The sequence below is a fragment of the Amblyraja radiata genome, unplaced genomic scaffold, assembly GCF_010909765.2.
Source record: "Amblyraja radiata isolate CabotCenter1 unplaced genomic scaffold, sAmbRad1.1.pri scaffold_1253_ctg1, whole genome shotgun sequence".
Classification (NCBI taxonomy): domain Eukaryota; kingdom Metazoa; phylum Chordata; class Chondrichthyes; order Rajiformes; family Rajidae; genus Amblyraja; species Amblyraja radiata.
In genome coordinates, this window is record NW_022630436.1 from 1 (window position 1) to 16,836 (window position 16,836).

At 43.1% G+C, this 16,836-nt stretch overlaps 1 protein-coding gene across 3 annotated transcripts; it reads right to left on the reverse strand.

Moving 5' to 3' along the window:
• Positions 1 to 930: 930 nt before the first annotated feature.
• cunh5orf24 (chromosome unknown C5orf24 homolog) lies at positions 931 to 14,991 on the reverse strand. 3 transcript variants are annotated; one of them, XM_033016592.1, is made up of 4 exons: positions 14,593 to 14,990; positions 13,622 to 13,628; positions 5,498 to 5,537; positions 931 to 1,649 (listed from the first exon to the last, which is right to left on the reverse strand). In XM_033016592.1, exons 3-4 carry the CDS (start codon positions 5,508 to 5,510, stop codon positions 1,090 to 1,092), a joined length of 573 nt encoding a protein of 190 aa, XP_032872483.1. In that variant the 5' UTR covers positions 5,511 to 5,537; positions 13,622 to 13,628; positions 14,593 to 14,990; the 3' UTR covers positions 931 to 1,089. The 3 variants fall into 3 exon arrangements, with proteins under 3 accessions (XP_032872483.1, XP_032872481.1, XP_032872482.1); XM_033016590.1 differs by lacking the exon at positions 13,622 to 13,628 and having other exon boundaries at positions 14,588 to 14,991; XM_033016591.1 differs by lacking the exon at positions 13,622 to 13,628 and having other exon boundaries at positions 5,498 to 5,538.
• Positions 14,992 to 16,836: the final 1,845 nt, after the last annotated feature.

Sequence of the window (16,836 nt, forward strand, 5' to 3'; positions counted from 1 at the left end):
ATCTCCTCATTAATATATCCTGCTGCTCCATTTAACTAACTGGGTATTTACCAAATTCAACTGCATTGTATCCCCAGAAATTAAGAGTACACATCCGGCTTCTGTTAACATCCTATTAACAACTATTAACACTAATATTAATATAGTCTATACACAAATGTGAGAATCAGATCATGTAATACCCAACTTCGAGAGCAGGTGAGAGCGACTCCTAAAACAAAATTTAGAGAGCAATGTTGAGAAGTTTGCAGTAGTTATTCATGGGTAATTAAAGATTCTGGTTACCAACAGAAAACTTTATAAAGTACAGATTGCCATACAAAGTTCTATGCCATCTTGATAATCAACCCTCAAGAACAGTAACTAAAGCTGGAGTTAGCTATTTTCCATGAAGCGGAGACACAAGGAACTGCAGATGCTGCTGTACAAAAAAGACACAATTTGCTGGAGTAATCAGCAGGTCAGGTAACATCACTGGAGAACATAGATAAGTGACATTTTGGCTTGGGACCCTTCTTCAGACTGAAGAAGGGTCCCGATTCAAAACGTCACTGATCCATGCTCTCCAGAATTCTGAAGAGTCTCGACCCGAAACGTCCATGTTCTCCAGAGACACTGCCTGACCCGCTGAGTTACTGCAGCACTCTATGTCCTTCTTCCATGAGGTGTTGCTGTAGACAACTTTCACAACGGCCTCAGTCGTAAGCTTCACTTTGTAGCCAAAGATTGCAGTGAATGACTACTGCTTTCAGGCTTAACCTCTTTAAGACGAGTGTTTGTGGAGATTAACACCCTCTCCTCTTTTGAAATTTCCCAATGGGAAAAAGTGTAACTAAAATAATTAAAATGATAGAAAACTGCACATGTCCAGTCAAAGGATCCCTAACAAGTGCCAAATAGCAAAATGCAAAATATTGTAACTAACAGGTGTAATGTTCCAAAGACATTTTATTTTAGGGCCAGGATTCCACAACCTCTATGCTGTTTAACAAGATCTTATAGTACGTGTGTTTAGATCAATATCTTGTATAAAAAGTTACCCTACTTCTTAAAGGAACAAACAGATTATAGAAAAACAGTGCTGACGTTTTACTGATTCAGCTCCAAGTTTCTATTTGTGGTTACAGAAGGGCCACTTGATGCTTTGTTACGGACCATCGAATAGCTAAAAGCAACACTGCTACACGAGGGGAAATCGAGACCAGAGATGTGGGAGAGAGTTTTTATGGTACCTGGCGGCCTTCCAGGGCTGACCCGATATCCTGCTGCCTTGGTCGTGCCCAAGGGCCTGCCCGGGCTGGTCTTAAACCCAGCTGCCTTTGTTGTTCCCAAAGGTCGGCCCGTACTGGTTCTGTAGCCAGCAGCTTTCGTCGTCCCAGCCGGCCTTCCTCTCTTCCCCGCTCGGAAAATGTTTTTCCTCCGTTTCACGTCGTCCTGGGCCTCTGCGGTTCTCCCGACGCCCATTTGGGAATTCGGCTCCTCCGGCGACTCCTGCTTCACGCAGCTTATGGGCTTGTAGCTGTTCCCGTAATGTTTGTCCGGTTGAGACGAACACAAGTCAAACTGTTCATCGCTGCTCACATCGTCAGCAACCTCCTTCTCAGACTGATAGCAGCTGGTGTTACTGCAGCCCACTGAATGCATCATTTCTATGGGCAGGACAACAAAAGTATTTTAGAGTAATTTGTAACAATAGCAAAATCAACGCACATGCAAATTACTGAAGATAGTCCATTCCAGGAAATGAGGTAGACACAGGGAACTGCAGATGTTGGAGGACCTCATTGTAAAATACCGAATAGTGAAAGGCCTGGATCGGGTGGATGTGGAGAAGATGTTTCCACTAGTGGGAGATCTATAATAATATAATATAATTTTATTTACTGGCGCCTTTCAAGAGTCTCAGGACACCTTACAAAAATTGAGCATGTAGAGGAAAAACATGTAAGGGGAATGAAATAAATAGTAGAGACATGACTAGTACACAAAGTAAAGACAGAATTCAATACAAAACACAGTATGAGGCAATTAATGCACAGATGAAAAGGGACGGGGACGTGGGGCTAAGGATAGGCAGAGGTGAAGAGATGGTCTTGAGGCGGCACTGGAAGATGGTGAGGGACACGGAATTGCGGATCAGTTGGGGGAGGAGTTCCAGAGCCTGGGAGCTGCCCTGGAGAAAGCTCTGTCCCCAAAACTGCGAGGTTGACTTGTGGATGGAGAGAGACCGGCAGATGTGGATCTGAGGGACCGTGAGGGTTGGTAGGGGGAAGAGGAGGTCAGTGAGATATGGGGGGGCCAGATGGTGGAGGGCTTTGTAGGTGAGGACCAGGATTTTGTAGGTGATCCGGTGGGAGATGGGAAGCCAGTGAAGTTTTTTGAGGACTGGAGTGATGTGATGCCAAGTCTAGGCCACAGAGCACAGCCAAATAAAACGAAGTACCTTTCGAAAGGAGATGAGGAGGAATTTCTTCAGTCAATGAATGGTGAATCTGTGGGATTCATTGCCACAGAAGGCTGTGGAGGCCAAGACAATGGATATTTTTAAGGCAGAGATAGATAGGTTCTTGATTAGTACGGGTGTCAGGGGTTATGGAGAGAAGGCAGGAGAGTGCGGTTAGGAGAGATAGATCAGATGTAATTGAATGGCGATGTAGACCTGATGGGCCAAATGGCCTAATTCAACTTATGCTCGTTACCAAGAAAGTTTCAGGTGGTAATAATTGAATGCAACTAAAGCACGAGCTTGAAAATCCACAAACCATGGATGGTAGAAAGAAGAAAAAATATCTCAATAGATCATGGCCTCGAAATTTAGAAACCAGGAACTGTAGATGCTGGACAAAGTGCTGGAGTAACTCAGCAGGTCAGGCAACATCTCTGGAGAACACGGATAGGTGACGATTCGGGTTAGGACCTTTCTTCATCCTGAAGGACTTTAGTCTGAAGAAAGGTCCTGACCCAAAACGTCACCTATTCATGTTCTCCAGGTTTGCTGCCTGACCTGCTGAGTTACTCTAGCATTTTGTGCCATTCCAGCAAATAATTTTGCTTTATCCTTCCAGAATCGAATCAAATCTTCATTTTGAAAATTGGGATTTGTTTTGGAGAATCCAATGTTTTGGAGACTTTCCAAAATCAGACTGATTTCTTGATTTAATAATGTTTACACAAGAGTTTACATTCTCTAATAATCTCCTTATGTTTGTTCATATGGAGCATTTCTAGATTTAATACAATTGTCTGTGGGACAATAATAATTTATTCACGTGAAAGAAAATACTGCATGTAATGGTAAAGGTCAGGATATTAAAAAATAATCTTCTGGAGATCCAGCACAGGCATCCTCTCCACATCCACTCTATCCAGGCCCTTCACTAATCGGTAAGTTTCAATGAGGTCCCCCTTCATCCATCTAAACTCCAGCGAGGACAGGCCCAGTGTTGTCAAACGCTCATCATATGTTAACTCAATCATTCTTGTAAACCTCCTCTGGGCACTCTCCAGAGACAGCACATCCTCCCTCAGATATGTGACCCAAAATTGCTCACAATACTCCGAATGCGGCCTGATGTCATGCTAAGGCCTTATAGAGCCTCAGCATGACATCACTGTTTTTTGAATTCTAGTCCTCTTGAAATAAATGTTGGCATTGTGTTTGCCTTCCATACTACCCATTCAACTTGCAAATTAACTTTTTGGGAATCCTGCACCAGCAATCCCAAGTCCCTTTGCACCTCTGATTTCTGGATTCTCACCCCATGTTTCTGTGCCGTATGACTCTAAGATTTAAAATATGACATTGCAGGTTTAAATAATAGTGGAGTAGGATAAAATGAATTAATGAATAAGTCTATTGGCCAAGTATTCACATACAAGGAATTTGCCTTGGTGCTCCGCCCGCAAGTGACAACATGACATACAGTGACAGTTAGGAATGACACATAAAACACTAAACATTAATAATAAAACATTATCAATTAATATAGGATGCCAATATATGGAAAGGATCATTGGAAAACACTTTACCCATAAATTGAATGATGAGTAGACAATGTTTTGTTGGGGGTACTTAATGGACAGGTGGGTAGTTTTCTTTCGGAAGGGTAATCAATAGCAATGGGCTTCTGTGTCGTCACAAAATTTAGTTCTACGATTTTGAAAACCATCCCATCTGCTCCTCCTTCATTTTGTATTTAAATGGTATAATGAAGTCATCCCTGGTGCTGCAGCAGCGATACACTTACAAATAAATACACACTACACAATACGATTTAACACAAACATCCACCACAACACTCTTCACTGTGGTGGAAGGCAAGTCCTCCTCCTTTGTTTTGTGAATCCACTGATTCCATCTACACTCCATCTCTGCCTCCGAAAAGCAGCCAACATAATCAAGGACTTGTCCCATCCCTTCTTCTCCCTGCTCCGATTCGCCAGACTCAGGAACAGCGTCTTCCCTTCCATTATCAGCATTCTCAATAGTCCTTCCATAAGCTAGAGCACTGTTCGATTCACCATTGAGGACATTGGACTTTGTCTAAGGAACTAATGCACTACAAAATGCTGTATTCTACACTCTGTATCTTCCCCATTGCTCCATCTATTGTACTTGCATTTGAACTGATTGTATCTATCTGGTATATCTGATCTATTTGGATTTGTAAAACAAAGCTTATCACTGTAACTCGGTACATATGACAATAATAAACCTAAACAATGTTGCGTCACTATGTGCACATTTCTTCAAAGGCAGCTAGGAACTGTTTTGTTTCCAATTTCATACAGAAGCACCATCGGCTGAACCAGCCAGAACTCCTTATTGAACGGCACGTGGTTGCAAAATGTGGAGGACTTAAGCAAGCATTGTAAGGAGTTTGTACGATCTTCACGTGGCTTTTCTCCGGGTGCTCCAATTTCCTCCCATACTACAAAGAGGTACAGGTTTGTAGGCCAATTGGCTGAGGTATAAATTTGTTCCTAGTGTGTGCGATAGTGCTAGTGCATGAGGTTCACGGGTCGGCACGGAGTCGTGAGCCGAAGGGCCTGTTTCTGCACTGTATCTCTAAACTAAACAGTGAATAGACGTGAGCAAAATATAGTCGTTTTGCACATTCCCAAAGATGGCATCTAGATGAAGGACAATACTATGATGTTCAGATTTCTTCCTAAGCCACGTGGCTTTCCTCCTAAGCGGCACCGTGGCGTAGTGGTAGAGCTACTGCCTTACAGCGCCAGAGACCCAGGTTTGATCCTGACTACGGGTGCTGTTTGCACCGAGTTTGTACGTTCTCCCCGTGAATTTTCTCTGAGATCTTCGGTTTCCTCCCACACTCTCGAAACTATCTCTAAACTAAAAAAAACTAAAATATGCATAAGAACACTTTTTATTTAAAACCACTAATTTCGAATGATTGGAAGGCTGAATTTTTTTCCATAAGGGGGACCAGAGTCCAGAATTACTGAATAATAAAGCACTGAATTGTATACAGACCTTTGTAATTCATAACGTCTTTCACACGAATAGAAACTACCTGGGGAACAAAAAGAGAATAGTTATAAATGATTCATTGCAAATAAGCACAAAGAGCTACGATGCAAATAAATTTCCTATCTTTCGGGACCAATGAAGAAGAGCTTTTTATGGTACGCATTTAAATTTAAATTATTGAACGCATTGTTTGGGAACAGCTCCATCCAAGACAGCAAAAATTAGCAGATTGTGGACGCACCCCAGACCATCACGAAAACCACCTCCCTTCCATTGACTCCATCTACACTTCATGCTGCCCCAGCAAGGCCACCAGCATAATCAATGTTTAAGGTGAGAGGAGAATGATTTGAAGGGGATGTGAAGGGCTAACTTCTGTACACTGAAGGGCGATGAGTAAATGGGTAAATGGAACAAGCTGCCAGAGGAGGTAGTACAGGTAGATACAATCACAACTTTAAAAAATATATATATTTGGACAGGTACATGGACATGAATAGTTTACAGGGATATGGGCACAAACACAGGAGTTCCAACAAGTGGACTGGACTTTACACTTTGGATAGATTGTGTTTTCTATTTATTTTTTTCTCCCCCTTTCTTGTTTTAAAAACAGCGCCTCAATTGTGGTGACTATGTATTTGTGGTTGTGCAAAAGAATGTCACGGTGCTATGCATACTAGACAATAGAGAACTATATGAAAGAGGAAAATGGGATTATGAGTAGGCATCTTGGTTGGTAAGGACAAGTTGTGCCAAAGGGCCTCTTTCCTCACTGTACAACTCTACGAATCTCTATAAATCGCCTGAAAATGTGGACGGCACAGTGGCACAGTGGTAGAGTCACTGCCTTACAGCGTCAAGAAACCCGGGTTCTATCCTGACTACGGGTTCTGTCTGTATGGAGTTTGTATGTTCTCCCCGTGACCTGCGTGGGTTTTCTACGAGATATTCGGCTTCCTCCCACACTCCAAAGATGTACAGGTTTGTAGGTTACCTGGCTTGGTAACATTGTAAATTGCCCCTAGTGTGTGTAGGATAGAGTTAATGTGCGGGGATCGCTGGTCGCTGCGGAATCGGTAGGCTGAAGGACCTGTTTCCGGGCTATATCTCCAAACTTAACTAAAATCTGAATTAAAGCTTATAATATACATAAGTTCGAGATTTCCCCCCCCCCCCCCCCCCCCCAAGCCATTATATTTTGAAATATTTGCAGTATCTTGGAGTTAAAATCCCTTCAAATTCTGCCAGACGCAGAAAATAGACAGAACTTTAATCGTGGCTTAGTAGGCCGTTTAAACCCTGACTTGAGCTCAAGCAAGGAAGCGTGACATTTTCAGTGTATTTTTCAGTGGGATTAGTTTGTAAACAGCTTACTTTCAAGTCAACTCAAGTAATTTCCAGATTCCCCAGGAGAAGAGTGCGACAGTGTGGATGAGGCCTGAACTGTTGACAGCTAGCACCATGTAAATGCAGGAACAGCACCTCATATTTCGCTTGGGCAGCGGTTTGTATAAGGGACATGACACGACCCAAAACGTCACCCATTCCTCTTCTCCAGAGATGCTGTCTGACCCGATGAGTTACTCCAACTTTTTGTGTCTATCGTCAGTATGAATATTGACTTCTATAACTTCAAGCAACCCTTGCTTTCCCTCTCTCTTTCCTCCCTAGTTCTCTAACTAGTTTGAATGCCTTCCTGATTAAATTTTACTTTGTATGCCTCATGGTCATCTTCCCCTCAGCTAGCATTGATCCAATCTACATGCTCCCTAACCTCTATCCCCTTTGATCTTTAGTTTTTATACCTTGACGTTCTATATCCCTATGCCTCCCTCCCACCCGACTCAGTCTGAAGAAGGGTCTCGACCCAAAACGTTACCCATTCCTTCTCTCTGGAGGTGCTGCCTGTCCCGCTGATTTACTCAAGCACTTTGTGTCTATCACCATGTTAAACGGCACATGCTTGGAAGTCCCAAAGTTGCTACGATTGCCCTCAGTGTGACAGCAGTGAACAACACCCCCGATACTACCATGGAAATGCAGGCAAGTAGCTTGTTTTCAAAAAATGGACAAGTATTTGAAAACAAATAAAATTAATCAGAATATATGATGAGGCAATGAGCTTTCTAAGAATCAATTCTTCCCAGACAGAAGTGACCCCAGCCCGAGGGGAGGCATTTTCCACACAACAGACACAGTGACAATACACTTTGAATTGGAAAAGGTGAAGTTCTTATTATTGGAGTTCATTGAAATCCAATGAACATAGGTGACCTTATAGATGTGTACAAGATCACAAGAAGAATAGATAGGATAAATGCACAATCTTTCATCCCGAGCAGGGGAATCAAGAACCAAGAGGGCATAGGTGAGGGGGGGAGCAAAGATTTAATAGGAACACAAGCTGCAACTTTTCTTTTCAAACAAAGGGTGGTGGGTGTATGCACCTCGTGTTCGGCACAGACTTTGTGGGCTGAAGGGCCTGTACTGTTCTGTGTTTTACACCGTAAAGTATCTATCTATAGGCGATAATTCCTCTGAAATCAGTTATACAATATTAAGTGAAGGCATCAACACTAGATGTTAGTGGGACAGAGATGGTCAAGGAGACCAGTGACATGGGGTGTAAAGTTAACATGGGAATAGGGAGCTGAAGTAATGCAGCCTTCAGTCAGACCTGGATCCAGTGTCCTGAGCAAAGGTTTAGATTTCCAGCAAACAGCATTATGAAAGGGGATGAAAATTCAATTTCCATTACGCTTAAATACATGGGTTCACACTTGAGAGCCAAATAACCAGCAAAAAGCTGTTACTGTTTAGTCAATGCGACAAACAAGGAAGACAACCCATTTCATCTCCTCGCTTATATCCACCTCTCACTTGCCCACCTTTCTCCCCAGTACCACATACAATCAGTCTGGAGAAGGCTCCTGTTCCAAAACACCGTCTGTCCATTCTCTCCGCAGATGCTCGCCTGACCTGCTGAGTTACTCCAGCACTCTGTGCATTCTATTGTAAAACTGGCGTCTGCAGTTCCTTGTTTCGAGTAAAATTATGGACATTTTTCTGCAGTCTGGCTTGTTTACCTCTGGTGTAAATGTATACATTGAACACAGACCTTAACCTCTGCTACATCTTTGATTTATTACATGTCACGAGCCTTTGAATTTTTTTATTTTTTTTTAATTCTGGAACTTTCCAAACAATTCTGGCTTCGGCTGGGCATTTGGACCATAAATACGAAAGATAATTCTTGTTTGTAGTGTTCTTTGTTTCTCCTGGCACCATCTAGTGTTGGAAGACTACATTTTATTTTACAGTCACCAAAGATGGAGATCATGCAGTTAGCCATCTTTGTTCATTCAGTGCCCGTGCACAGATTCCCATCTCTGCAGCTGGAGACACTGTTTATAGTCCCCGAGGGAAAAAAAACCTCAACCTACACGACTCTCTCCGCCTCAGGGGTATTGTGAGGCCGATGGCCAACTTTGTCAGAGCAGACCGAAGCAGCGAAAGATGTACACGATCAACAGAGGAATAGATCGGCTGAACGCAGAGTTTTTTTTAACTTGGATGTTACCAGGACTCAAGGGCCTGAGCCTTAGGGGGAGGTTGAGCAGCCTGGGACTTTATTCCTAGGAGCACAGGAGGATGAGGGGTGATCTTATCGAGGTGCACAAAATCGCAAGAGGAATAAATCGGGTAAATGCACAGAATTTCTTTAACTGGATGTTGCCAGGACTTAAGGGCCTGAGCTATAGGGAGAGGTTGAGCAGGCTAGGACATTATTCCTTGGGGCACAGGAGGATGAGGAGTCATCTTACAGACGGGTATAAGATCAAGGGAGGAATAGTTTGGGTAAATGCAGTCTTTTACCCAGAGTAGGGGAATCAAAAACAAGAGGCTGCAAGTTTAAGGTGATAGGGGAAAGATTTGATAGGAACCTGAGGGGCAACTTTTTTTCTTACACAAAGGGTGGTGGGTGGAAGGATCGAGCTGCCAGAGGAGGTAGTTGAGGCAGGTACTATCGCAACATTTAAGAACCATTCAGACAGGTACATGGATAGGAGAGGTATAGAGGGATATGGGCCAAACGCAGGCAGGTGAGACTTGTGTAGATGGGGCCACGTTGGTCAGCATGGGCTTGTTGAGCTGAAGGGCCTGTTTCCACAATGTACAACTATAACTGGAGCAGCACTGCAGAAGCTAACATTGAAGTGGGGTGAAAAGTGACGGTGTACTGGAGTAAATCGGCAGGTCAGGTAGCATCAGTGGAGCAGAACACAAGGAGCTGGAATAACTCGACGGGTCAGGTAGCATCTGTGGAGCAGAAAATAAAATGCTGGAATAACTCCTCAGCAAGCCAGCCAGCATCTATGGAGGATGTGGATATTCAACGTTTCAGAACAAGACCCTTCTTCAGACTGGTGGTAGCAGGGGGCAAATAGCTGGGCAAGAGGGATGGGTGCAGAACAAACCTTAGCAAGTGATATGTGGAAGGTACACAAAAATGCTAGAGAAACTCAGCGGGTGCAACAGCATCTATGGAGCGAAGGAAATAGGTAACGTTTCGGGCCGAAACCCTTCTTCAGCCTGATATGTGATATGTGGATACAGGTGCCAGCTCTGATTTGTTTTTTACTTATTCTTACGTCTAACTTCCCTCTCAGTCTTCGAAAGGGCCTCGACCCGAAACGTCACCTATTCCTTTTCTCCAGAGATGCTGCCTGACCAGCTGAGTTACTCCAGCATCCTGTGTCTATCCTTGATGTAACCCAGCATCTGCAGTTCCTTTCTACACAGGAGAACAAATGGACTACATTTTATCCTCATGCCCAAAGAGCTTCAAGACTAAGTGTACCAATGTCAGCATTAAACAGAAAACCGCAGAATCTCTCTGATATGTGTACATTATCACTTCACTGGACAACTTTCCTCTCACTAGGCCTGTATCTGAAGAAGTAGAGATACTGGAATTTGCACTTACTACAACAACGCTAGGATTTGTTTCTTAACCCTGTGTATAATTTCCCAAACACCTTCCATGTTCCCATCAATCCAACATCAATTTGAGATGATATAATTTCCTTGCATCTGCATAGCACCCGAAATATAAAAATGATATAAATCTGCCTATTTAAAATTCATCATAAATTTACTGACTCTTACATTACATTCTTAGTACAGCAAATGGTGCAAGATGGTCATTGTCTTTGCATTCGGCATAATCACGGTTCATCATTCAGTCTGAAGAAGGGCCATGACGCGAAACATCACCTATCCATGACCTCCAGAGATGCTGCCCGACCCGTTGAGTTACTCCAGCACAATGTTCATAAGTTCTCGGAGCAGAATTAGGCCATTCAGCACATCAAGTCTACTCCGCCATTCAATTGTGGCTGATCTAACTTTCCATCCGAACCCCATCGTTATGCCTCGCCCCATAACCCCTGACATCTTTACTAATCAAGGATCCGTCGGGGTGGAAGATTGCAACCTTCAACCTTGTTTCGACTAATGCAATCAACCCGGCGTGCACAATCAAATAAGATCAAATAGAACAAGTTGTCTTACAACCTTAGGCTGTGCACGCCACACGCAAGAAGGATCCGTCAATCTCCGCCATAAAGATATCCATTGACTTGGCCTCCACAGCCATCTGCGTTTCTTCTGTAAACCAGCACTTGCAGTTCCTCGATTCTACATTTTGACTGGATGTTACTTTATTCAGAATGAAAAAAAAATATATAGAACAAAACCTGTACTGATCCAGCTTGCTCTCAACTACTGAATGGATGTTTAAACTCCTGTTGTTGGCACTAAAGCCATCTTCTCCAACCCTACGAAAGGGAAAAAAAACAAAGTGTTGGAGTAAGTCAGCGGGTCAGGCAACATCTCTGGAGGACCTAGATAGGTGACGTTTCGGGTGGGGACCCTTTTTCAGACCGATTGCGGAGAGAGGAGGAGAACCTCTTTAAAGTAGGCATACTTTGAGGAGATACCCTGTACACTAACACTATCCCACACACACTAGGGAATTTTTTTTACATTTATCAAGCCAATTAACCTACAATCCTGTATGTCTTTAGAGTGTGGGAGGAAACGGAAGATCTCGGAGAAAACCCACGCAGTGCACGTGGAGAAGGTACAAACTCCATACAGACAGCACCCGTAGTCACGATCGAACCCGGATCTCCGGCACTACAAGCACTGTAAGGCAGCAACTCTACTGCTGCACCACCGTGCCGGTATATAAAGTCATGAGAGGAATAAATTGGGTAGATGGACATAATCCCTTGCCCAGAGTAGGGGAATCGAGGACTAGAGGACATAGGTTCAAGGTGAAGAGGAAAAGATTTAATAGGAATCTGAGAGGTAACATTTTCACACAAAGGGTGGCGGGTGTGTGGAACAAGCTGCCAGAGGAGGTAGTTGAGGCTGGGACTATCCCAAACGTTTTAAGAAACAGTTAGACAGGTACATGGATAGATAAGCATGATAGATTCATGCTTGAAAGGATATGGACCAAACACAGGCAAGTGGAACTAGTGTTGCTGGGACACATTGGGTCGAAGGGCCTGTTTCCACTCTGTATCACTCTACGACAGCTCCACTGCAAAATCTCCTCAAGGTATGCCTACTTTGAAGAGGTTCTCCTCCTCTCTCCGCAATCAGTCTGAAGAAGGGTCCCCACCCGAAACGTCACCTATCCAGGTCCTCCAGAGATGCTGCCTGACCCGCTGACTTACTCCAACACTGTTTTTTTTTAATCATTCACAGGCTTGGAGAAGATGGCTGTAGTGCCAGCAACAGGAGTTTAAACATCCATTCAGTAGTTGAGAGCAAGCTGGATCAGTGCAGGTTTTGTTCTATATATAGTTTTTCATTCTGAATAAAGTTTATTTTTGAAAGAAAAACATTATACTAGTATATTTGTAGGTACCTAATCATGACTAATGCCACACTAAATCAATGCATACTGTTAGCTTAGAGTCTATAATGTGACACTCCCATGGAATGACTTCAATCTTAAGTACGTGTGGAAAAAAATCTTCAAGTTCATGGATATTCTATGATACAAACACAAATGTATGCCATGACAAAATAGCCCTTTACGTTTAGTTAATGAACACAAATACATTTAGATTACTTAAGTCCCTTATGAATTTTTCAGACCCTTATGAACAGTCCCTTAGATAGGGATCTTAAAAATAGCGGAGTCAGGGGATATGGGGAGAAGGCAGGAACGGGGTACTGATTGTAGATGATCAGCCATGATCACATTGAATGGCGGTGCTGGCTCGAAGGGCTGAATGGCCTACTCCTGCACCTATTGTCTATTGGATGCACTGTCTTTTACTTAGGGTAGGGGGATTCAAGAACCGGAGGGCATATGTTAAAGGTGAGAGAGGCAAGATTTAATAGGAACCCGAGGGGTAGCTTTTTCACTCAGAGAGTGAGTGGTGGGTGTATGAAACGAGCTGCCAGAGGAGGTAGTTGAGGCAGAAACTAAAACAACATTTAAAAGACACTTGGACTGGCACATGGAGAGGAAATGCGGGCAGATGGGACTAACTTAAATGGAACTTGGCTGCATGGACAAGTTGGGCCGAAGGATCTGTTCCCTGCTGTACGACTCTATCTATGTATTCCATGAACTTCCACAAGTAAGCATGATATTATTTTTTTCCCCCATATTTATAATTATTGCAAATAAGATAACTGTCGGTAAAATGTCCTTTGTTCACAGGGAAAATGGTGTGGAGGGGAACTCTATTTTTAAATGTCATCACAGCGATTCAAGATGCATATATTTTTAGCCATTTGGTCAGTTAGGATGATGAAGTAACTTAACTGGAATTGAGAAGGGGCCTCTCATCTAAACAAAAAATACACCATTATTATTCATTCTGTAAATGTTCCACAGAGATAAGTAATCTGTTAAACTTAAATACGGAACACATTAATAGTAAAAGATTCCGTTTTACAAAGACGATTTTTCTCTCACACCCATAATCAATTCTTGCAAAAAAAAATTCAGATAGGAAAGGCACAAAAATCAGAAGTACAAGAGTGATCAGACCCAAATCCCATCTGATTCGAACACCTGCAAGGATTATCTACCTTACCCCTGCCAGTTATATTAAACACAAACAACTCTCTTAAACATCAAGTTACAAGAGAATTTACTAATATTTTCGCAACTGGTGTTAAATCCTCCTTAAATAGACAAGGTCTTTATTAAACACTGCAATCCACATAATCACAAGGTTTGCAAAGCTATTCCTTTATGTGTGTGTGTATGTGTGTGTATATGTATTTATATATATGTATTTATATATATATATATATATATATATATATATATATATATATCCACACGTGTGTCTGTGCGTGTATGTGTGTGTATATATATATATATATATATATATATCAACACACACTATATATATATATATAAATACACACAAATGTACATATAAACACACATAAATGTGTGTGTATATGTTTATGTGTGTATATATACACACGTGTCAGATGTGTGTGTATGTGGGAGGGATATGTGTGTGTGTGAAAGGTGTCTGTGAGAAGTGTGTGTGTGTGTGTGTGTCTGTCTCTGTGTGTGTGTGTAAGTGTGTCTGTGTGTGTGTGTGTGTGTGTCTGTGTGTGTGTGTCTGAGTATGTGTGTGTGTGTGCCTGTGTCTGCTTTTGTGTCTGTGTGTGTGTGTGCGCCTGTGTCTGTCTGTGTGTGTGTGTGTGTGTGTGTGTGTATCTCTGTGTGTGTGGGGTGTGTGTGTGGGGTGTGTGCGTGTGTGTGTGTAGGTGTGTGTGTGTGTGGTGTGTGTGTGTGTGTGTGTGTTTGTGTGTGGTGTGTGTGTGTGTGTGTGTGTGTGTGTGTGTGTGTGTGTGGGGTGTGTGTGGGATGTGTATGGTGTGTGTGTGAAGGTGTGTATTTGTGTGTGTGGGGTGTGTGTGTGTGGTGTGTGTGTGTGGTGTGTATGTGTGTGTGTGTGTGTTTGTGTGTGTGTCTGTGTCTGTGTCTGTGTCTGTGTCTGTGTGTGTGTGTGTCTGTGTGCACAAAACACTGACCTTACCCACGCTAGGGCTGGGCTGAGCTGGCTGCTGCATCCAGTTGCTGGTGCAGGTCTGGCCGGCCGGGACACGTCCTGAGCACCGCAAGGGTTAAAAAGCTACCAGCAGCCGAGCACGGCTCATCTTGCCATTCCGGGCTCTGGGCTTTCTCCTTCACTTCGATATCCCCCACATCGACACAGGGGGAAGAAAAAACAGAACCCTGCCTTGGAAACACAGTGAACAAAAGGCCAGGGCAGGGTAGGCCAGGGTAGGGTAGGGTAGGGCGACGGGGTAGGACGCTGCTTGCAGCCGCCGCTGCTGCTGCTGCTGCTCTGAATATTGCTGCTCCTTCTCTCTGCCGCGATCCCTTTGCAACCTTTATCAAAGCAACGAAAGTCACAACACGGAAATACGTGCAGCGCAAGCGCACTTCCGCCCGGGAATAAAGGACCAGCAGAACAAACAAACAATTAAAATGTAATGCCCCCCTATTCCTTCTCTACACCCCCTCACCAAAAGCCAATTGCCTTCAATGCAGACACAAGCAAATGCTGCTTTCATTCATTATCCTAACAATTACCCTTTTATTCTCACTTTTTTTTTTTTTAAACTATGATAAATTGTTATATGTATGTTTCCACGCACACTATTTTTTTTTTAAATACTCCACTGGTACATCATTGTGTTTTATTTTTTATGTTGCACAGTGTGTGTGTGCATAAAGGCAGAGAGGCAAAAATGTCCACATTTCTTCTAAAAATATTCCAGCTTTAGACACAAGGAACTAGAGAGAAACATGCAGCTTTGCAACAAGAAAAATACACAAAGTGCAGCTTTCTTCTCGGTTTGTGGACTGAGTAAATGTAGTTGGTAAAAATGTTTCTGGTTTTCAACCTAATGCAACTGATCCTCAAAGAGAGAGAAAGAGAATTGTGCCCGGGATGGCTACTTTACCAGGACGCAAGCTGGTAACTCAGCAGGTCAGGCAGCACCTCTGGAGAAAAAGGATGGGTGACGTTTCAGGTCGGGTCCCTTCTACAGGTTGAAAGTAGAGGGGAAGGGAACTGGAGGTAGGAAAAGGCCAGAGCCCCTAATGGCCCATTGTTGGCTGGGGAAACATAGAAACATAGAAATTAGGTGCAGGAGTAGGCCATTCAGCCCTTCGGGCCTGCACCGCCATTCAATATGATCATGGCTGATCATCCAACTCAGTATCCTGTACCTGCCTTCTCTCCATATCCCCTGATCCCTTTAGCCACAAGGGCCACATCTAACTCCCTCTTAAATATAGCTAATGAACTGGCCTCAACTACCTTCTGTGGCAGAGAATTCCAGAGATTCACCACTCTCTGTGTGAAAAATGTTTTTCTCATCTCGGTCCTAAAAGATTTCCCCCTTATCCTTAAACTGTGACCCCTTGTTCTGGACTTCCCCAACATCAGGAACAATCTTCCTGTATCTAGCCTGTCCAACCCCTTAAGAATTGTGTAAGTTTCTATAAGATCCCCCCTCAATCTTCTAAATTCTAACGAGTATAAGCCGAGTCTATCCAGTCTTTCTTCATATGAAAGTCCTGACATCCCAGGAATCAGTCTGGGAAGAGGTGATAACGAAAGGATACAAGGATGCGAATAATGGGGGGGGGGGGGGGGGTGGAGGTGGAGGGAATGCAGGGGTTACTTAAAATTAGAGTAAACATACCTCTGGATCGTAAGCTGCCCAAGCGAAATATGACGTGCTGTTCCTCCAATTTGCATTGGGCTTCACTCTGACTGTGGAGGAGGCCTAGGCCAGAAAGGTCAGTATGGGAAGGCGGGTTAAGTTCTGAATGCTTTGCATTGATCCACTTTGGAAAACATCTGATGATTAGAAGATGATAAATCGGGAAGAAGGTACAGGAAGGAGCCTGAAAACTGTAACGCCCAGTTTCAGGAGCAGCCTCTTCCCTCCAACCATCAGGCAATTAAACACTACAACTTCCAAATAGGCTCCAAACTATTATAGGCTTGCGAACATTTTGTTTTACTTTGCACTGCTATTATCTATTTATTTGTCTTTGTTTTTTTTTTATATATACAGAATGTTTTTGTGGTTTATTATGGGTTTTACACAGTACTATGTTTACACATCTGTTGTGCTGCTGCAATTTCATTGTTCCGTTTCAGGACATATTACAATAAAACACTCTTGACTCTTTACATTTTCACCTTTGGAAAAAGGTTATAACCGTCTAGATTCTTAGAAGTTTAGCATTTGGCCCATGT